Below are 23,683 nucleotides of genomic sequence, written 5' to 3' on the forward strand. Positions count from 1 at the left end.
TTTTAATTCTTCTCTATACAGTTGCCAATGAGGCGGGGGAAAGCAACCGTTGTCCACTGGCCCACTTTGCACGTAAGTTCACCAAAGTCTCAGTTGTCTCAATTTCAGGTTCAACTCTGGAAATTCAGCCATTGTTATCATGAGATGGTGTTGTTGAACAGAAATGAAAAGCAAGCAAAGGATGTTTGTTTGTTATAACCAGGCTCACGGTCCCAGAATGCACTATGCACTGCTGTCACAGCTGGCGTTGGTATCACTGATCACAAAGGAATCCTGATCAGCTCTCCAGGTGCTGAAGAGATCCTGGCTGATGAGCTGCCAATCCCTGATTCACCTGACGCCATGGAGAAGACTGCTATCAGGTCTCACATACACACAAAAAAACCCAACACACATTTACTCCGAAAGAAACACATAAACTGGCGTTTGTTTTTCCTTATAATTATTTACCTTATCTGCTATATACTGTAAATGTATCACTTACAGTTACCATATGAAGTTGTAATCAAGGGAAATGTGTTGCAGCCTCACACCTTACTAATTTGAAAATAATCAAAAGAGTGATTACAAAAAAGATTAGTCTTATGCCACACTAGTGGCTCTGCAAAGCACAGCACTCATAGACATATACTGTATACATAGACATTGCATTGGTCGTTTCAGCCCCTTGCTGTGATATGTCAATTTTGCTGCCATATTGGATCGGACAAGACTGGTCTGTAAACAATTATGAGTAATGGAGGAGCTGTGGTTTTTTGGGATAAAAAACACTATAACATATTTCATAAGGAGGAATGTGTATCAACGTTGGGTTTTACATGAACTGAATGACTTAAGTGGTGGAAAATAATTTAATGTACATGAAGTGAACAGAAAGCTTTTTACGTAAATACGCACATAAATGACCTCCTCAAATTGGCCAAGTTTTGCAATCTCTGAACAGTGCCCACCCCTGGCTCAACAAATACACAAATAACTTTTACTCCACATTAGACAGAGTAATATGGTGTAAAAGTGAGAGCATGCATAACTTGTAATTTTTAGGCGAAAAAACAGCATTTGCGACTCATAGTGGAAGATTCGAGCAGTTGTAGTTAATCGCTTGTGTTTGTGCTCCAAAAATATCCTGGAGAAAAGATGTATTTGCCAGAAAATATTCTACAGGTGTGTTAACATACTGATTGGCAGATGTATATATTTTGTCTATGATTTCACATTGTTTGATATGGGTATATAAATGTGTTTTGCACCACATTTACTGGAGCACCTGTATCAAAAATGCAAATTTATGATTTTCTTCATTTGTGAGGAACAGGATTTGTGCACTTACAGTGAAGAATTTGAGAAGGTGTAACTGTTGTGTTTCTGGGCGAGAAAAAAAATCGACAAGTATACAACTCCTAAATATTCAAAAGATGCGCTTGCAGCAAGTCCACATAACTCGTAGTTTTTTGCAATATATTTGTATATATTAGTATGTTTTTTGTCGATTGATTTTTTTTTTTTTTATTCTACGTCGTTTCATCTGACAATGGAGAAAGTAATGTACACAGAGGAAGAACTCCTGCCTTTAAAGTTTACCAGATATGGAGTTAAACATCCCATACCGGCTGAGCTGAAGAAGCTGTACCGAGGATGCAGAGCCGGGGCTAAGCTAAACGCTAGGAGATGGGGATATAAGTCTTTTCTACCATCGATCCTCATGGGAAATGTCAACTCCGTGGCTAACAAGTGTGATGAATTGGAGGCACTTGTGAAGAACCAGCGAGCATATCGTGAGTGTAGTCTCGTGTTTCACGGAGACCTGGTTAAACGACAACACGGGATATTGAACTGTTGGCCGTTGGTCTGAGACCGTACTATGTACCAAGAGAGATCTCACACATCGTCGCCATTGTTGTTTACATTCAACCATGAGCAGAGCCTGCAATCGTGTGTGACGTCATCCACTAGATGGTTGCGAGAGTACAGACCCAGCACCCTGATGCATTCATTGCAATATCGGGGGATTTTAACCATGTCACTCTCACCTCTAACCTGTCTGGCTTCACTCAGTATGTTGACTTTCCCACAAGGGAAAATAAGACACCGGATCTGTTGTATGCAAATGTCAAGGAGGCCTACACTACTTCAGCTCTTCCACCACTTGGCAGATCAGATCATAATCTGGTTTTTCTTCAGCCTTCTTACAAGCCCTGTGTACTGAGGCAGGCAGCAACCACCTGCTCATTCAGGAACTGGACCCCGGAGGCCAGTGAGTGTCTAAAACACTGTTTTGAGTGCACAGATTGGAATGTCCTGTTGGAGTTAAAGGAAAATGATAAATGCAAGGACCCTAGCCTTGATAGAATGGTTGAAAGTACCATGGAATATAATATATCTGTATGGACACTGTAATACCAGCAAGGACTGTACACTGCTTTCCAAACAACAAACCCTGGATCACCAGTAACATCAAGACCCTCATCAACCAGAAAAAGGAGACCTTCAGGGATGGAGACAGGGAGAAGCTCAGGTGTGTGCAACATGAGCTGATGAGGAGATTACAGCAGGCAAAGGAGGACTACAAAAAGAAAGTGGAGAGGAAGCTGCAGCACAACAACACCAGAGAGGTACAGCCAGTCAACATCAGGTGATGTCGACAAGGCCAATGATTTCAACCTATTCTACAACAGGTTTGACAAAGCCTCAGATAAATGCTACAGACTGGTGGCACTCACATCACACATAATGAAGACCCTAGAGTGGCTGCTTCTCAACCTTCTAAAGCCACAATTTGAACATGCACTACACCCCCTACAGTTCGCCTACAAAGAACATATTGGAGTGGATGATGTCGTCCTTTACATGCTTCACCGGGCCCATTCTTAATTGGATGAGCCAGATAGTTACAATAGGATTATGTTCTTTGATTTCTTATGTGCATTTAACACCATCCAACCCCCCATTCTTAAAGACAAGCTGGAAGGGATGGGGGTGGAGCCCTGCTTCACATCCTGAATAGTAGATTACCTGGCAAGATGACCACAGGCTGTCAGGCTGGGTAACTGTGTCTCAGGGACAGTGATGAGCAGCACTGGGGCTCCACAAGAGACTGTTCTGGCTCTGTTCCTGTTCACCCTGTATACGGCGGACTTTAAATACAACTCTGAGTCCTGCCACATCCAGAAATACTTGGATGACACAGCTATTGTGGCGCGTATCAGGAATGGGCAGGAGAAGGAGTACAGGGATCTGATGATGGCCTTCAGTGAATGGAGCGACAAGAACTGCCTCCTTCTGAACAGAACCTTCTGACTTTTGGAGGTCTAGACCCACCCTTCAGCCAGTCAACATTCAACGGAAGGACATTGAGGTGGTGCACACTTACAAATATGTAGATGTGCACCTGGACAGTAAGCTGGATGGGTTCCTGAACACGGATGCCATATACTGGAAGGGGAAGAGCCGGCTCTTTTTGCGCAGTGTACTTTTTTACGCTGCAGTCTGCTGGGACAGCAGCATGTCCGACATAAACACAAAGAGACTGGACAAGCTGGTAAAAAAGGCTGGATCTGTGCTTGGCAGGAATCTGGACTCACTCAGGACTGTTGTGGAAAGACGCATGCAACGTTAGATGGAGGCCATCTTGGACAATACCAACCACCCTCTCCACAACATTTTGGCAGGACAGAGAAGCAGCTACAGGTGCAGCAAACGTCTCATCTCACTGCGCTGCAGAACAGAGAGGTTGAGGAGATCCTTTGTTCCCACTGCCATCAGGCTATACAACACCTCAGCCAAAGGAAGTGGACAAATCTAATTATTATTGTTTATTTATAATCAACTGTTAATATTATCATTATTATAATTATTATTATTATCATCATCAATGAGCTAATTGACACATGAATTAATAAATTATGAATAAAGTATCTATCTATCTATCTATCTATCTATCTATCTATCTATCTATCTATCTATCTATCTATAATAGTTATAAAGACATTCTGTTACCGTGTAGGATGCTGGTAGTATGGTTGCATGAAAAATATTGTCTTGAAATTACATTTACAATTACAGTTACATTTCAGCCATTCTATAGGGCGAAGATCTGGGATCAACCTAATACTGTCAGTGCTGAAACACAGGCTTGGACTCAAATGCAGACTCAGACTCAGTTCAATAAGCAGTCCTTTTAATCAAACGAGGTCAGTACACAGGTGATAAGAAGAAAGGCAACAGTCTCCACATCAGCAGGCAAGAGGCAAGGTCAAAAGGCAAAAAACAGGTCAGGAAACTATAGGCTCTAGAAAAACTCACAGGGGAATTGTTGGAATGCTGTCCCAAAGGAACAAGACAAGCTGGCACAGAAGGAAGGGGACACTAAGACTATATACTTAGGAGGAGGGGAGACAATGAGACACAGGTGCAGCACATTAGGGCAGGGCAGTCAATCACACACAAGGAAGTAAAGGACCTGAAACGAGACGAGGTGAGTTTCAATATAAAACAGAAAGTACGAGACAAAGAACACTAGGAGAAAGAAAAAGGTAACTAAATATCCAGACGGGGCGTTAGAAATACATAGAAACATCACATGGGTTACAGAATAGTAATGTGCTTGCAATGCAATAGCATTGGAGGCATATATTATTATTTTGCATATTTATTAGTGTGAATACTGCAGCATTGTTATTCAAATCTTTAATGGTGGGATTGCTGGGAGCTTCCGGTTGGGGCACACAGGGAATGGCAGCATAGAGAAACCTCTCCTGAACAGCGAGATATTTTACACGCCCCTGAAACTCTGAATTTTTTATTAGACTTATGATAGCTGCATTAAAGGGGTAACAATGTCGGCCAAGGCAAAAAAAGACGTAAAAGAAAACAAAAATACACGGCAGACAGGAGCACAGAGTGAGACGACTAGCGCTAGCTCTAACGAAGACACGGCTAATCTGGGACTGATTCTCAAGGAACTGAGAGATTTTCGGCAAGATAACAAGATTCAACTCGAAGATATTAAAGAGGAAATAACCAAAACGAACACGAGACTCGAGGAGGCTGAAGAGCGAATTATGAAAGCTGAAGAAAGAATACAAAACACAGAGGATATCATGTCAGAAATGCTAAAACTCCAAGCTCAAATGGAAGCTAAAATAACCGAACAAGAGAGCCGCTCAAGACGAGAAAATATCCGCCTATACGGGATTCCTGAAGGGGCCGAAAAGGACTCGCCAACCATAGTTGAGTTTGTGTAAAAATTGTTTGGGGATAACCTCGACATAACAGACACCGCCACCCTGCAAATAGAGAGAGCACACCGCGTACTTGGACATCAGCCTCCACCGCATGCACAGCCAAGGTCCATCGTCGTGGAGTTCTCCAGCTTCAGAACTAAAGAAATGATCATTTGCAAAGCTTGGCAGAAAAAAGGGCTGATATGGCAAGAAAACTGAATCAATGTCGACAACGACTACCCTCCACGCATTCTCCAGAAGCGGAAAGAATATGCAGAAGTCAGAAAAACTCTGAAGAACCGAGGCATACAGTTTCAAACTATGTTTCCAGTCAGGCTCAAAGTTAAATATCGGGAAGGAATCAAGATTTACGAGACTGTGGAAGAGGCAATGCAGAATATGGCTAAGAGGGGCTTCATCATCAGACCTCCAGAGACCATGATGGAGCAGCTACAACACCTAGGCTGGCGGAGGAGCAGACGAGCCTGTCAAACGGACGAGAGAACACCGTCCTCGATAGAGAAGCTACAAGTGCTCAGAAGATATCCCCCACCTGTAAACATGGACAGTGGTTAGTAGCGACAACATTTCTCCTAAGAGATTCACTCTCTTTGGTATGGTCATATTTGACTGTTTTGCCGAGTTAGAAGAAAAGTGAATTTCTGTGCCTTTAACGACTAGACAATAGTAATTGAATAAGCATTGGGATAATCATGGACATGGACGTCATATCACAGGGCCCCTCCACTCTGTTTGGAGTGGGAGGTTTTCCTTCAAAGCCACTTATTACCATCAGGTTTAAGGTCATAAGTAAGACCTGCAACGTGGAAGAACTTGTTGTTTTTTTGTGTTTATTCTTTATTTTCATTTTTCTTTAATGTTCAGTATTTGTTTATGCTGTTCAGGGGATGTTCCGCACTCAAATGAAGGAGATGATTATTGATATAACTTAGTCGCAAAGCATAAGATTAGCTTCCCATAATGTTAATGGGATACATAACCCAGTCAAGAGAGGGAAAATTCTGTCTAAACTTAAGAAAGACAGAGTCCAAGTAGCCTTTCTCCAAGAAACACATCTTAATGAAACTGAGCATGCTAAATTAAACAGAATGGGCGTTAAGCATCTATACTCCTCTTCCTACAAATCTGGACACAAAAGAGGGGTAGCTATACTGATATCAAGAGGGGCGAACTATGAACACATGTCAGAACTCAAAGACCCAGAGGGCAGGTTTGTAATGATAATAGGCAAACTGGACGGTATTACTGTTACTTTCCTAAATGTGTACGCTCCCCCAGGTAGTGACTGGATGTTTTATAGGAAAATGTTTGATCTGATTGTAACAAAAGCACAAGGGGTTGTTATCTGCGGTGGAGACTTTAATATGCATCTGAATCCAAAACTAGATGTCTCTAGCTGTAAGTCAGAAACAAAACTTATAAATAAGAGAATCCTTGCTTTGATGAGGGAGCTGGGAATTGTAGATATATGGAGGGATTTATATCCCACTAGTTGGGACTACACTTATTACTCCCCACCACATGCAGTTTACACTAGAATAGATTATTTTCTTTACCTTCAACAAAGACTTGCATATGATAGAACGATGTGATATAGGTTGTATGACTCTTTCGGACCACAGTCCTGTGTTCTTATCTGTGAGCTTGAACAGGGGGCAAAGATCTACCTCGTGGAGACTAAATTCAAATATATTGAATAATCCACAGACCAAGGGATACCTGACAAGAGAAATAAACACATTCTTAGAGATAGATGATAACGGGGAAGTGACGCCAGTTATCCTCTGGGACACACTTAAAGCAGTTATATGGGGAAAGATCATTGCCACCACCTCACACATGAAGAAGTTAAGAAGACAAAAACTTCAAGATCTGGAGAGTAAATTAAAGCATCTGCAAAGGGTCCACATTGAAACATCAGACAACAGGGTGAAACAAGAAATGAAAGAGATAAGGCATGAGATAGATGAAAGGCAATGGAACTTCTGTCATACAAACTAAGAAAACAGCAAGCAGATAATACCATACCTGAGATACGAAACCCAGAATCTGGGACAATTGAACAAAGGCTAGAGAAAATCCAAGAGAGTTTTGAAAGGTTTTGCAAAACACTATTCTCAACCGCAAATTGATAACGCCTCCCATATTGACTCTTTTTTGGCCTCTCTTGAGTTACCCTCCATCTCTGTAGAACAAAGTACAGGATTGATATCCGAAATAACAAGTGAAAAATTAAATTGAGCTATCTCCAAATTGAAGGCAAACAAGTCACCAGGCCCAGATGGTTTCACTGCGGAATGGTATAGAACTATGCGAGAGAAGCTGATCCCAACACTATTGGCGTCCTTCAACTGGGTTTTAAAGGAAAAGAAAATTCCACCTTCATGGAGGGAAGCAATAATTTCATTAATTCCTAAAGAAGGAAAAGATAAACTTGAGTGTGGTAGTTTTCACCCTATTAGTATACTAAATGTAGACTATAAACTTATTACATCAATACTGGTGTGCAGAATAGACAAGATTCTACCTAAATTAATCCACTCAGACCAGACTGGTTTTATTAGACACAGACAAACACAAGATAATTTGAGAAGGACCCTACATATTATTAACCATATCAGGCAACAAGGCACCGAGGCAATGCTTATAGATCTAGACGCAGAAAAGGCTTTTGACTCCGTCAGGTGGTCTTTTTTATATAAAGTAGTAGAAAAATTTGGTTTCCACAAGTGTATTATTGAGACATTTCAAACTCTATATGATAGCCCCTCTGCAAGGATTAAAGTTAACGGTGCCTCATCAAAACCCTTCGTATTAGAACGCGGAACAAGACAGGGGTGTCCAGCCTCCCCTCTGCTTTTCGCTCTGTTTATTGAACCTCTGAGTCAGTGGATAAGGCAGAATCATAACATTAAAGGAATAAACATAGACTCAGAAGAAGATAAACTTGCATTATTTGCTGATGATGTCCTAGGATACCTCTCACAGCCCACTCTAACCTTCCCTAAATTGGTGGATCTCCTGGAGGAATATGGCGATATTTCAGGATACAAATTGAATGTCCAAAAGACTCAAGTGCTTACATTTAATTATGAACCGCCTGATTAGTGGTGGAGAAGTATCATTTGAAGTGGGATGAGGACTGCATAAGGTACCTGGGCATTAATTTACCCAAGGATACCTCAAAACTATTTACTTTGAATTATGGTCCCTTAGACATAAACATTAAATCAGTTATACAACGATGGAGCCTCATCCCATTTCTGAGTTTGAATTCCAGAGTAGAATCTGTAAGAATGAATGTACAACCGAGACTGTTATACCTTTTTCAGACTCTCCCAGTCGAAATACCCACTAAACAGTTCAAGGAGTGGGACAAATTGATATCAATATTTCTATGGCAAGGCAAAAAACCTAGGATCAGATATAAAACATTACAGCTACACAAGGAATGTGGAGGTATGGATCTTCGTTGTCTGCGTGACTACTATGCAGCCCAACTAAGACCTTTAGTGTTCTAGTGCACTCCATCATACTCTGCAAGATGGATAGACATCGAGCTCAAAATGAGTCGAGGGATTCCATTAGCAGCTATAATACCAGACAATAATTTAATAAACAGTATGTTAGAAAATAATAATCCCTGGGTCAATATAACACTGAAGATGTGGCAGAAGACAGTAAAACTCTGCAATATGGAAAAGGCTCTAAGAATACTGAGATGGTGTGCATTTGATACTGATTTCTCTCCAAATAAGTTAGATGCCAGATTTAAGACTTGGAATAAAATGGGCCTCTCAAACTATTCCACCTTGGTTCATAAAGGGACATTTAAGACCTTTGTATCATTACAGCAAGAGCATGGCCTACAGTGTCAGGATTTTTATAGGTACCTCCAGGTTAGACACCACTTTAACGAAAACATTGCTGGGACAAAGGAGTTGGAAAAGACAGGTGTGTTAGAAGTGTTTAAAAAAAGCAAGCAGTTCATCATTATGTACTAAGGTTGTATCTAAACTGTACCATGGGCTACGCCAAGCCAGCTCTCACAATTCATTGTATATCAAACAGAAATGGGAAAAGGAATGTGGTCTCTCACTTTCCTCAGACGAGTGGAAAAGAATATGTATATTACAGTGGCAGACAACCTGCTCAAATACATGGCGAGAATATAGCTGGAAAAACTTGTCAAGATTTTTCATTACACCTTTGCAACAACGAATGCTAATACCAAACACAGGTTGGTGGAGAGCTTGTGGAAACAGTGAAGCCAATCACTTCGATATCTTTGGGAATGCCCAGTCTTAACAGTATAATGGAGACAAATACACTGCCATCTGGAAGCTATCTTTGGGGTAAACATACTCCATAGGTTTAACACTTTGTTTTTAGGGAATATTACTTTTGACGGATGGGACTATGGAGATAAAAAAGTACTGCTTATACTCTTGGCTGCAAGCAAAAAGAGTATTTCAGGAAGGTGGTTAAAACCAGATCCTCCCACCATAGAAGAATGGCTAGATATGACTCGTGATATATATGCTAAGGAGAAATTGTCTTACTCTCTTAAAATACAAACTGAGAAATTTTACAGGATGTGGTCTAAATGGACTGGTTATGTTAAACACATAAGATCAGACTTTTGCTGATTAATAATCTTTTTTGTTACGGTGTAATTTTATGTTTAATTTTATTTTTAAGAAATGTGAAGTGTGGAACCCTCATGTTCAAATTGTTCTTGTTATGAGAATACTGAAATGTTTAAAATTCATGGCCATAATAGAAACTGTTTGATATAATGATCCCCAAGGACTCTCTCACCAAAAGGGATAAGTTTATTTCCTTTTTCTGTGTTGAAATGTACAACTCATGTATATATATAAAAAAAAAGAAGAATAAGAAGTGATGTAAGAATAATGTTTGTAATCTTGTGGCCTCAATAAAAAAAAAATGTAAAAAAAAAAATGGTGGGATTGCTGAAAGAAGAAATCACACTTCATGTTGTTGTCAGGTCGGAAAACGATCATTCCATTTATAAGTTTTATTAGTTTGTTATTCAAATCTTTATTATTATTAGTGTGAATGCTGCAGCACTATTGTTATTCAAATCTTTATATTTTGTTCTTACTACTCCTTCATACTTTTTTTTACAAAAACAATTTTTAACTAAACTATTAAAACGTTCAGCTTGTTCTGTAGATTACTGGATGTATACAACTTTTTTTCAACTATTTATAACTTTCAAAATATTAAGCTTTTTCTGAATTTCTTTTGCCATTCAAATGAATGGAGAGACTGTTCGAATCCTTGATAGCTTCAGCTGCTTTGAGCTGCAACTACTATGAATGAAGCATCCCACTATATGTTGTTGTCAGGTCAAAAATGTTTCTCTTTATTATTGGAAACAATTGGCTGTTAATTTCATTTTGAAATCTAACTGACTTGACATTACATATATTGTAATTGGTGGATTACTTTTGGAGCTCATTGTGATTGGTCGATTACCTTCTCCTCTGTGGTGTTTATCAACCACTTCTCTGACATTTCTGTCAAAGTCCAATACAGACTGCTCCAACATTAAATACAGAGAGGCATACAAACAGATAAACAAGTAGCAGACAGACAGGCAGATAGATAGACACACACATAACCAGACACACACACACACACACACACACACACACACACACACAGAGACAGCTCTTTACAAGGTAGTAGTCACAGAGGGTGATACCAGTTCAGACTGGACAGAACAACAGGAAATACAGCAGCAGACATATTGAATTTAACATGCTCAACTGGTGTTATACTCGCGATCCTCCTTTTACTTTCTTTCGTTTGTTAACTACTCTTGCATACTTATACATAGAAACACCAGCATACAACATAGAAGTGGCAACAGTTTCATAGTGACATGTCATCTGCCAACAACCTATTAATAAAAATCGATACCTACCAAACACCAAAGTGGCTTTGTTTCATCTTTTAAGGAGTGGGTGGCCTTCTCCGTCCGGCTGAAAACCACTCCTAGGAGGTCACAAACTCATTTTGTTGGCTGCTGGTGATTGCACCTCTGGAGTTTCACCTGGTTCACTTCCACTCCCTCACCAATGAGAACATTGAAATTTAGAAAAAACCCCTTAGCTGACAAGGATTCAGTGTTATTTTGTGTCTGCTAAATAACATATAATGTAGTGTAATATGAAAATGTAAACCCTCATGGCTGTGTGTGTGTGCGCGCGTGTGTTTGTTTGGAGAATTAGCAGTGGATGCTCTCTCTCACACTCAAACTGTTACTTTAGATGAGGTCTTAATTAGAACAGTCTTGTAAAAATCACTTTTGTTGTCTTTTGAGTGTCTTGGGGGGCCTGTTGAGAGGAGCAAGGGATGGTGGCTTGTTGTTGTACTGAGATGGTGGAGGCGTTTCTCACCTCAGTGAGCACATTCTTCATGTGTAAAAGAAAAACATAAACAGTAACACTCTTATAGGTTAATTTAAAGATATTTTTTACAAATTATAAAATCTTTGCTTTACTGGATAAATTGCATGGGGTTGTTCTAAGCAATTCCATGCTAGTGTAGCAGTATGGGCCTGCAATCTTGCTGCCACGTTAATTGGTGCTGCAGAATCAGCCTATCTCTGCTAGGGGGCGCAGTCTATAAAGGTGGGTGGTTGTGTAGTGGGAGCCCTCTTGCTCTGAAGCTCCTGGGTGCCCTGCCCTTTCCCTAATCACGGTACCTGTTCATCTCACCTGATCGCCTCACAGCCGGGTCGCCCGGCTCGCTGCTCCCTGGTATGTTGTAGTCTCACGCTTTGTTGCGCTGTTTTCACAGTTTTGTGGTTGCCATCAAGGTTGGCTTTTGTCTTTTAAATACAGTTCTTCGTTGGGAGTCTTCCCTCTCCTTCATCGGACTCGATCGGTCCTGGGTATTTCTCTCACGTGTCTCCTCGCGTGTGCCGCAGCGGAGACCGATCAGCTGTGACCGATCAGCTGTGACCTGTCACGTCGTGGCTGAGCCACTGTGGCTTGGGTGTTTCTCCTCCTCACCTGTGTGACGCTCATTCAACTCCGACGGTATGTTTGTGTGCTGACGGCAGTTCAAGCCACTGTCATAGGTACGGTGTGGCTTTTAAATATCTCTTTTCATGACAGGTTAAATATGTGTGCGATCGGCGTCTGCCAGCACTAACTCTCCCACGTGATTGCTGTCGGCTGGCTGCTGTTTTGCCTGTTGTTTTGTGTGGCTGTGAGAACCCAATCATCCGGCCTGCATCCAACGCTAACCCATCGACTGTGCTGTTCCGGCAGTAAATTGGTTAATGTTTTCTTACCCTGGTGCCCCATGTATGTGTAACCAGGTGTAAGAAGCACAGACAGTTAAATGAGTACAATAAAAGGAGAGAGAGAGTGTTTATTCTCTTTTTCTTTATTTGATTACATTGAAGTGTTAAAAGTGTTAAAAGTCCCATTGTATTTGAATGCACCACTCAGTTCACGCAACTCCAGGTGGGGGGTACCTAGCCTTCCACGGCCAATCAGAGGCTACGCAGGTTACGCTCAGCCTGTTGGATTAGAGAAGGAGTGCAAGCGCGTTGTTCATCCGTTCTTTTCTGAAGCGAGGGCACCTACATGCTAAGAAGAAGAGGAAAACAGGAGAAAAACCCGGAGTTTACCTGTGAAAAGGAGAAAGAGAGAGTCGGAGCACTTACCCTCTGGAGGTTCGAAGTCGAGTGACTACACGAAGGAGAGAAGTTACGTCGGTAAGACGAGTCAATTATTGGATGGAAAAAAAAGCTTGTTGACGCTTACCGTCGTCGTCCATGCTAATGCTAGCTTTGTGCCTAACAGGCTAACAACTTAACTTCCATCGGGATAGCTGCTGCGAGGTCTGACATCGGCGTGAGCCGCCTTAATACACAGAGCAACGGTGAGAAACATGCCTTTTAGCTGCTCTGGTGCTATTTTCCTCTTGTTCTTCCATGTGTTGAAAGAAAGCAGTGGTGATATTAAGGTTGTGTGAGTAAACTGAAGTGAATAATGGTGTACTATTTCTGAATATATGCATAATGTGTTTATTATTTTATGCTGATGTGAATATAATCAAAGGGGAAATATTTATTTTGCTAATGCCAATTTAAAGAGAAAATAGAGTAATTTGATATGATGTGATGAATGTAAAACAACTTATGTTGTAATATGCAATTTATTGAAGACATTTATGTTAGTCCAGTTGAGTTTAAAGTAACTAGAGGGTAAATTTGGGTGCAATTCTCTCGCATGAATAGGCCTATAGTGTAAGAGTAAACTAAGCACACTTCTTTAATACCTCTAGGTTTAACTCAGAATGTGTATTGTTATGTTATTTGCACATGGTTCTGATATGTTTATGATAAATGATATTTTGAAGGTTAATGGTTACTTACCTTAAGTAATTTTGAAGCACTGTTCACATGAACAGGTGAATGTGTGAGCACTTTAATGTTTAGTTCTCATAAATGATACACTTAAGAGTGAACGTTGTACAACTGAGACAGATTTGAGATTTTGAATAGAGATGAGGATTTATGTCAGAATTGGATGCAATATTGTGCGTTTTGACATTTGATATCACTAATGATGCATCTGAGAATGGACGGTGTTGAGAGTAAATTGTGTGACCTTGTCTATAGGTCAGGTTTTTTTAGGAGGACGGAAAAGCCTGAGGATCGGGACAAGCTTCCGTCCGTAATAGATGGCGAGCCAACTACCTTGAAGAAAGATCAGCACCGAGAGGATCCACGTACACACTCATTTACACACACACACTACACATTTACATTACATTACAAGGATCTTGGAATCAGGTGAACCTGCTATGACTCTACAGAAATAAACCTGCAACCATCATATTTTGTTCAAGGGCCCCAACGGACAATTTTAGTGTGCACACTACCTTTTTTTTATTTTCCTGACAGTTGGGTTATTGTTTTGTATGTTGTGCAAGCCAAACAAATTATTTCATTCTCTGTAAATAATTATATGAGTGGCTACTCAACGGTTATACCTGTGTCTGCCTCATTATTGTTGCTCAGTACAGTGGCTCCTTTTCGTATTTTGGTATCTTCTGATCCTGGCCTATGTTTTGTTATTAGTCCGAACTGTTAATATACTGTAATACACTTTTATATTCCTAAAATTGGTTACAGAAGTGGCGAGCCAGCCAGGAGCCATTTGATTTGAGCATCAATATTGAGGTAATGACCAGCATGGATTTCATACAAAAGTCAGGTGTCAAAATTCCCAATGCAGTTACTGTCAGTGGGATAACTCAGGTAACTGAACAAGATGAGCAGGTCATTGACTTTCTAAAAGAGTATGGTAAAATTGAAAGAATCCTTACTGTTGATGATTCATTGTCCGAGTTCTACCAAAACCTGATCGTTGAATATTCTAGTGGTTTTGCCTTGGAAGCTTTAGAACCTCATTTACCGTACACGTGCACAGCACGAGGCGACTCCACTGTTGTCTATGAGGTGAAGACGCTCAGTAGCGTGTACACTACCAAAGTTGGAAGTAATGTTACTAAGACATACTTAACTGAACTCAAGCAACTAGCCAAACTGAGTGGTAAAGACTATGGTGAGGTGTTGAAAGAGATGATGACTCAGATCGGGGAAGATGTTGAGACCATGCAACCCACAACTGAAGATTCCTCTCCCACACATGTAGAGACCACTGTCTTATCCTCACCCGCTCCTAAAGAGCCACAACTTCACACCTCTTTTTCAGATGTCCCACCAAGCAATCAAGGTGCCACTGACCCTTCCCCCCTCACTAATGGAAAGAGCACTGTCCCTTTCATTAAGTGACATGAACCCACCTGACATTCAGAAGGTCGTGGTTGAGCATATCGTACGGAGGCAGGACTCTGTTCCACATATGCAATCCCAGGTGAGGCTCCGCTCCTTCTCTGGAAAGACTCCCAGACCTAATCATGAAACCGATTATGACACATGGCGCACACACATCGAGTTACTTCAAAATGATCCTAGCCTGTCCCCCCTGCAAATATCCAGAAAGATCCATGAGAGCTTGCTCCCACCAGCAGCTGATGTAGTTAAAGGTTTACGGCCTGAGTCACCGCCGGCAGCCTACCTACAGCTCCTAGACTCCGCCTTTGGTGCTGTGGAAGATGGGGAGGAGCTTTTCGCTCAATTCATGAACACCCTCCAAGACCCAGGTGAGAAACCATCCACTTACCTTCATCGGCTCCAGTTAGCCTTAAACCGAGCCACAAAAAGAGGAGGGGTTACACATGAAGAGGTAGACAAACATCTCCTTAAGCAGTTCTGCAGGGGGTGTTGGGATAACACCTTGCTCAACGCCCTGCAACTGGAGCAAAAGAAGAGCAGCCCACCCCAATTTTCAGACCTTTTGCTAATAATTCGCTCCCAGGAAGATCGACAGCAAGCAAAAACCAGTCGCATGAAAAAACATATGGGCACCACAAAGCAAAGAGCTCAGTTGCAGTCCCAGGGTGCATATGTTTGTGAACCAGAGGAGAAGGATGGGAGCAGTATCAGTGCTATTGAGGATTTGAGAAAGCAGGTGGCAGGTCTGCAAAGCCAACTAACCACATTTATGTCGCAGAAAAAGACAGAAGGGGCTAACAGCAAGGGACCTGCAGGGAAGCCTCAGAACAGGATGCCGAAGCAGGACGACACAGATACAGGTGTGCAACGACAGACCAAAAAGAAACAGACATATAAACCTAAGCCATGGTACTGTTTTAACTGCGGCGAAGATGGGCACATCGCTCCATGCTGCACCGACCCTGCCAACCCCCGCCTAGTGGCAGAAAAGAAGAAGCAGTTAGAGGAAAAACAGCACCAGTGGGAAGCACAAAATAGTTCAAACTTACCTTTAAACGACTAACAGTTCCTGTTGTGGGACAAACAGGGGCTGAAGAGAGTCAACAGCGTCCCCCAGACGTAAACAATGAAGACAAAACTCCTGTTAAGATGAACAAAGCCAACACATCGGCAAAGAACAGTAGAGCTCAAACATGTTCCGGCCTACAACATTCAGAGCAGAACCAACCATTCCGACTCCCCAAACGGCTGGTTGGCATCAAGAGCACAGCCCAAGTGACTGTGAAAGGTGAAGAGGTCAACTGTCTTCTTGACTCAGGCTCACAAGTTACCACCGTACCTGAGTCATTTTACAAGCAGCACCTCTCAGAGCAGAAGATTAAGCCACTTCATGACCTCTTAGAAGTGGAAGGTGCAAATGGCCAGCTAGTGCCTTATTTTGGCTATATAGAAATGACCATAACCTTTCCAAAAGACTTCATAGGGGTTCCAGTAGATGTAAGCACACTTGCTTTAGTTGTCCCTGACACTTCACAATCTCTCATGCTCATAGGCACAAACACCATAGAGTTACTGTTTGACATTTACTCAGAGACTGACTTAACCAATCGCCAGCCCCTCCCACATGGTTATAAGGCAGTTTTCAGAGTCATTGAGATAAGACGGAAGCAGGCAAGCAACAACTACCAGGGTGTAGTGAAGATGCAAGGCAAGACGCCTCAAGTCATTCCAGCCGGTGAAACTGTGGTGGTGGAGGGAATTGCCCTTGTCAGTGGTCTTCAGGATGAGAAATCCGTCGTCATTGAGTATCCATCGTCGTCCCCTTTGCCAGGTGGCCTGTTGGTAAAAGCTGGTCTCGTTGATTTCCCAAAGCTACGGCCACATAAGTTGCCAGTCGTCATAAGCAACGAATCCGACCATGACATTGTCATTCCTGCAAAGTGCACTATTGCAGAAATTAGTGCTTATCAGACCATTTTGTTAAAAGAGCATAGTATAGCTAATCAATCAGAACCCCCACAGAAATCCCCTGAGACCCAGTCACCCCAAGAGCCCACTTTAAATTTCAATTTTGGTGACTCCCCAATCCCACTCGAATGGAGGCAACGCATCACTCACCAGCTCGACAACATGCCTGAGGTGTTTGCGCATCATGACCTGGACTTTGGCCGGACGGATAAGGTGAGACATCACATAAAACTCTCAGATGAAAGCCCTTTCAAACTACGTGCCCGACCAATCCACCCGCAGGACATTGAGGCTGTTCGAAAGCACATTCAAGAGCTTCTTGATGCGGGAGTTATCAGGGAATCAGAGTCGCCATTTGCGTCACCTATAGTAGTAGTTCGGAAAAAGAATGGCCAAGTCCGGTTGTGCATCGATTATAGACGTCTAAACCTCCAGACTATAAAAGATGCCTACAACCTTTCGAAGCTGGAGGACACATTCTCAGCCCTCAATGGTTCACAGTGGTTCTCTGTTCTTGACTTAAAGTCAGGTTACTACCAAATCGAGGTTGAAGAAGCAGACAAACCGAAGACAGCCTTCGTATGCCCGCTCGGATTCTGGGAGTTCAACAGAATGCCTCAAGGTGTGACAAACGCCCCCAGCACGTTCCAAAGATTAATGGAACGGTGCATGGGGGATATGCATTTGAAAGATGCTTTGGTCTTCCTTGATGACGTGATCGTATTCTCCAGGACCCTTGAGGAGCATGAAGAAAGACTCATGAGAGTGCTAACTCGTCTCAAAGAGTTTGGGTTGAAGTTATCCCCAGAAAAATGTGTCTTCTTCCAGACATCAGTCCGTTATCTGGGCCATGTAGTCTCCAGAAATGGTGTCGAGACAGATCCTGAAAAGATTTCAGCTCTTAGGACATGGCCTGTCCCCCAGACCCTACGAGAACTGAAATCCTTCCTCGGCTTCGCTGGGTACTATAGGAGATTCGTTAAGGGCTACTCCAGCATCGTAAAGCCTCTCCATAACTTAACCTCTGGCTACCCACCTTGCTACAAGAAATCAAAAGCGAAACCGGCAGACACAAGACAGAAACCAAATCAATATTATGACCCAAAAGAACCCTTCAGGGGGCGCTGGACGCCAGTTTGCCAGCAAGCCTTCGAGACAGTCATTCAGAGCCTAACTACAGCCCCTGTCTTAGCCTTTGCTGACCCCCAGAGACCCTATATACTACACACCGACGCCAGTACCACGGGGCTCGGGGCTGTGTTGTATCAGGAGCAAGAAGGCCAGCTTAGAGTCATAGGGTATGCAAGTAGGGGGCTGTCACGAAGCGAGAGCCGCTATCCAGCGCACAAGCTGGAGTTCCTGGCGCTCAAGTGGTCAGTTACGGAGAGGTTTAGTGACTATCTTTACGGCAACCACTTCACCGTTGTAACGGATAGGAATCCACTGACTTACATCCTGACCTCGGCCAAACTTGACGCGACCAGCTATAGATGGCTAGCAGCGCTGTCCACATTCTCCTTCAAACTCCTCTATCGTCCAGGAAGGCAGAATGGAGATGCGGATGGATTATCACACAGACCACATGGGATGCTAGCAGACGACCTGAAATCACAAAAAGAGAGAGAACGCATACAGCAGTTCACACAAGATCACCTCTCTGATCCAGGCAACATCAATGTGGTAGATCAGTCCGTTGTGAAAGCAATCTGCGAGAGACAGCTCACTTACAGCGTCTGTCCTGATGATGAGAGAGAGGGAGATACAGATCGTATTGCTTTAGTAGAGACTCTCGCTTTGTCTCCTAGTGCTGTTCCTGACAGCTATGGACAAGAAGAACAGTTTGGAGGTCTTCCAACCATCCCCCATCTATCTGAAAAAGAAATAGCAGCTAAGCAAAGAGCTGACCAAAGTATAAAACATGTTATCACCCAGATTGAACATGGGGATACACCACCCCCCACCTTGCGCACTCAACTTCCTGGTCTTCCACTCCTCCGAGAACTCAATCGTCTTGAGCTCCATAATGACATCCTGTTCAGGCGACGCCAAGTGGGGTCCCAGACATCTTACCAGCTTGTCCTTCCAGCTGAGCTCCGCGACACAGTTCTCACCAGCCTACATGACCATATGGGCCACATGGGAGTCGACCGGACACTGGACCTTGTGAGGACCAGATTCTATTGGCCGAAAATGGTTATGGATGTGGAAAGGAAAGTGAGGACGTGTGGCAGGTGCGTGCGGAGGAAAGCACTACCTGAAAGAGCAGCCCCCTTGGTCAACATTAGGACCACTCGACCTCTTGAACTCCTCTGTATGGACTACTTGTCCCTGGAGGCTGACAAAAGCGGGACCAAGGATATACTAGTGATCACAGATCACTTCACTAAGTTTGCGGTTGCCATCCCAACACCCAATCAAAAGGCCCGCACAGTAGCGAAGTGTCTGTGGGAGGACTTTATGGTACACTATGGTATCCCAGAGAAGTTACATAGTGATCAGGGTCCAGATTTCGAGTCCCGCACAATCAGGGAACTCTGCCAGGTGGCTGGTATCCACAAGGTTCGGACAACCCCATACCACCCTAGGGGCAACCCTGTGGAACGATTTAATCGTACTCTGCTTGATATGTTGGGCACTCTCCAAAATCAAGATAAGTGCTGTTGGCGTAACCATGTGAGACCTCTGGTCCACGCCTACAATTGCACCAGGAATGATGTGACTGGCTTCACCCCATATGAACTTATGTTCGGGCGTCAACCTCGCCTGCCAGTTGATCTTGCTTTCAAGTTGCCAGTACAAGAGGGTCAACATTCATCTCACTCTGAGTATGTGCGAAACCTCAAGTCACGTCTCAAGGAGAGCTACAACATAGCTATGGAAAAGGCTGCAAAGATAGCTCACAAGAACAAAACGAGGTATGACAAACATGTCATTGCCTCAGACCTGGAACCTGGAGATCGAGTATTGGTCAGGAATGTTCGCATCCGAGGAAAACATAAGATCTCAGACAAATGGGAACACACTGTCCATGTAGTGGTGAGAAGAGCGGGCACTCTCCCAGTATACACTGTTCAACCTGAAAATGGGGATGGTCCCCTAAGGACACTACACAGGGACCTGTTGCTTCCTTGTGGGTACCTACCTATGGAGGAAAGCAGTGAGCCTGTACAAAGACCGGTACCACGTAGGCCAGGAACCCGTGCAAACCCTGTGGTAGAGGAAGAGAGTTCCTTAGATGAGGAAGATGATATACTCATCCCTGTTTGGTTAAGTTCCTCTGTCCCCACGGTCAGTCAGAGTCTTGTGCCCCCAGATCTGCCAATGACCAATGTCCAAGATACCCAGCATACAGAACCTCCAGGTCTTTGTCCTGTTGAGAGTCCTGTAAACGCTCAAAATGATGACAATCCACCAGATGTTGACAATTCACCTAATATTGACAATCTACCCGATCTTGACAACCAATCCGATTTTGACAACTTACCTGATATGTCCAAAAGTACTTCAGATGGTCCTTTGGTGTTCATTGAGTCTAATTCTCATCAGAGTGGTACTGAATACTTACCTACCGATAGAGTTACTCCAAATGAACAAACAGAAGAAACAGCCTTGATTCAAAAGCACTCACCTGAGGATGATCATCCAGACGTCCGAAGAGAGCAACTCTCAGTTCATTCGGAAATGTCTGACGAGAATGATGGTCTTAAAGGAGCAAAACCTAAGGAAAGAAAAGAGGAGATAGGTGAAAAGGAAGGAGAGGATGGAATAGTCCCAATGGATACAGAGGAGAACACAGATACAAATGATTCTGTCAGGAGATCTGAGAGAAACCGTCAACCACCATGACGGCTTGATTATACAGAGCTAGGAAATCCTTTGATCACAGCAGTGAAATCATTCTTTCAAGGACTGTCCACAGCTTGGGAAGAAGTCATAAGGGAAGAGCCTGTTCAACCGCCTACCTGGTCTCCTTGCATAATTACCCTTTAACTGTCTACTATGCACAGGGACGTGCATAAGTTCAGGAGGGGAGGGTGTAACCAGGTGTAAGAAGCACAGACAGTTAAATGAGTACAATAAAAGGAGAGAGAGAGTGTTTATTCTCTTTTTCTTTATTTGATTACATTGAAGTGTTAAAAGTGTTAAAAGTCCCATTGTATTTGAATGCACCACTCAGTTCACGCAACTCCAGGTGGGGGGTACCTAGCCTTCCACGGCCAATCAGAGGCTACGCAGGTTACGCTCAGCCTGTTGGATTAGAGAAGGAGTGCAAGCGCGTTGTTCATCCGCTCTTTTCTGAAGCGAGGGCACCTACATGCTAAGAAGAAGAGGAAAACAGGAGAAAAACCCGGAGTTTACCTGTGAAAAGGAGAAAGAGAGAGTCGGAGCACTTACCCTCTGGAGGTTCGAAGTCGAGTGACTACACGAAGGAGAGAAGTTACGTCGGTAAGACGAGTCAATTATTGGATGGAAAAAAAAGCTTGTTGACGCTTACCGTCGTCGTCCATGCTAATGCTAGCTTTCTGCCTAACAGGCTAACAACTTAACTTCCATCGGGATGGCTGCTGCGAGGTCTGACATCGGCGTGAGCCGCCTTAATACACAGAGCAACGGTGAGAAACATGCCTTTTAGCTGCTCTGGTGCTATTTTCCTCTTGTTCTTCCATGTGTTGAAAGAAAGCAGTGGTGATATTAAGGTTGTGTGAGTAAACTGAAGTGAATAATGGTGTACTATTTCTGAATATATGCATAATGTGTTTATTATTTTATGCTGATGTGAATATAATCAAAGGGGAAATATTTATTTTGCTAATGCCAATTTAAAGAGAAAATAGAGTAATTTGATATGATGTGATGAATGTAAAACAACTTATGTTGTAATATGCAATTTATTGAAGACATTTATGTTAGTCCAGTTGAGTTTAAAGTAACTAGAGGGTAAATTTGGGTGCAATTCTCTCGCATGAATAGGCCTATAGTGTAAGAGTAAACTAAGCACACTTCTTTAATACCTCTAGGTTTAACTCAGAATGTGTATTGTTATGTTATTTGCACATGGTTCTGATATGTTTATGATAAATGATATTTTGAAGGTTAATGGTTACTTACCTTAAGTAATTTTGAAGCACTGTTCACATGAACAGGTGAATGTGTGAGCACTTTAATGTTTAGTTCTCATAAATGATACACTTAAGAGTGAACGTTGTACAACTGAGACAGATTTGAGATTTTGAATAGAGATGAGGATTTATGTCAGAATTGGATGCAATATTGTGCGTTTTGACATTTGATATCACTAATGATGCATCTGAGAATGGACGGTGTTGAGAGTAAATTGTGTGACCTTGTCTATAGGTCAGGTTTTTTTAGGAGGACGGAAAAGCCTGAGGATCGGGACAAGCTTCCGTCCGTAATAGATGGCGAGCCAACTACCTTGAAGAAAGATCAGCACCGAGAGGATCCACGTACACACTCATTTACACACACACACTACACATTTACATTACATTACAAGGATCTTGGAATCAGGTGAACCTGCTATGACTCTACAGAAATAAACCTGCAACAATCATATTTTGTTCAAGGGCCCCAACGGACAATTTTAGTGTGCACACTACCTTATTTTTATTTTCCTGACAGTTGGGTTATTGTTTTGTATGTTGTGCAAGCCAAACAAATTATTTCATTCTCTGTAAATAATTATATGAGTGGCTACTCAACGGTTATACCTGTGTCTGCCTCATTATTGTTGCTCAGTACAGTGGCTCCTTTTCGTATTTTGGTATCTTCTGATCCTGGCCTATGTTTTGTTATTAGTCCGAACTGTTAATATACTGTAATACACTTTTATATTCCTAAAATTGGTTACATATGTGTTTTCAAGATTTTAAATATTGCATGTAGCCTACGGAGGGTAAATCATTTTTGAAATTACTTTTGCTTTGTGTGGGTTGTTTTGCATGTTTTCTTTTGTTGATTTGATTATTTTTGGTTGGTTATTAGTAGTATTTTGGTTTAATTGCTTTGCATGTTTTCTTTTGTTTGTTTGATTATTTTTGGGTTAGTTATTATTAGTATTTTGGCTTAATTGTTTTGCATGTTTAGTAGATTGATATGTTTTAGATTACTATTGAGTAATTTTGTTTCTTTGCCAGTTTTTCTTTTGTTTGCATTTGTGTGGTTTGCTTAGTTATGTGTTTAATTGATTTAACCCAATTGTGCTATTTGCTCCGTCTTTGTGTATTTTTTGGATTGCCTGATGGATGTGTGCGTGTGTATGATGGTGTGAGTGTGTAAAACATTTTTATCTGAAAATTGTTAAATTAATAGACTGCTAATAAAAACAAATTGAATTTGTATTCTGGACCCAGTCTCAAGCCCTCATCAGCAATGAACTTGTGCAGGTTAGTCATTGTGTAAAGGGTTAACTTAATTCTCCAGGTGCAATTCCTGAAGTGACATTGTTGGCAACTGATACTTTATCTAATGTACTAACGTTCTTATCAGCTGATTGTGTAGTTGATTAGAATTGTTGTATAGTACTCAATTACCTTTTAATATTCACCCTTCTTAGCCCCGCTTGCCACACTAGGTTATTAAGCAAGAAGAATCTTTTGCC

General features: G+C 42.2%; 1 protein-coding gene and 1 long non-coding RNA gene across 3 annotated transcripts in view; both read left to right on the top strand.

Moving 5' to 3' along the window:
• Positions 1-23,683, top strand: part of LOC130161306 (dual specificity calcium/calmodulin-dependent 3',5'-cyclic nucleotide phosphodiesterase 1A-like) — a 187,337-nt gene that overhangs the window by 2,642 nt on the left and 161,012 nt on the right. For both annotated transcript variants that reach the window (XM_056364521.1, XM_056364522.1), the window contains exons 2-3: positions 22-72; positions 203-362. In XM_056364521.1, the coding sequence (XP_056220496.1) occupies positions 22-72; positions 203-362 (211 nt within the window). The remainder of the gene's footprint in view (positions 1-21; positions 73-202; positions 363-23,683) is intronic.
• LOC130161308 (uncharacterized) lies at positions 12,049-14,333 on the top strand. Its single transcript, XR_008826124.1, has 4 exons — positions 12,049-12,319; positions 12,398-13,005; positions 13,094-13,172; positions 13,915-14,333. It is a non-coding gene; the product is annotated as an uncharacterized LOC130161308 (long non-coding RNA).

The sequence above is a fragment of the Seriola aureovittata genome, chromosome 20 (genome assembly GCF_021018895.1).
Source record: "Seriola aureovittata isolate HTS-2021-v1 ecotype China chromosome 20, ASM2101889v1, whole genome shotgun sequence".
In the NCBI taxonomy this organism is placed as follows: domain Eukaryota; kingdom Metazoa; phylum Chordata; class Actinopteri; order Carangiformes; family Carangidae; genus Seriola; species Seriola aureovittata.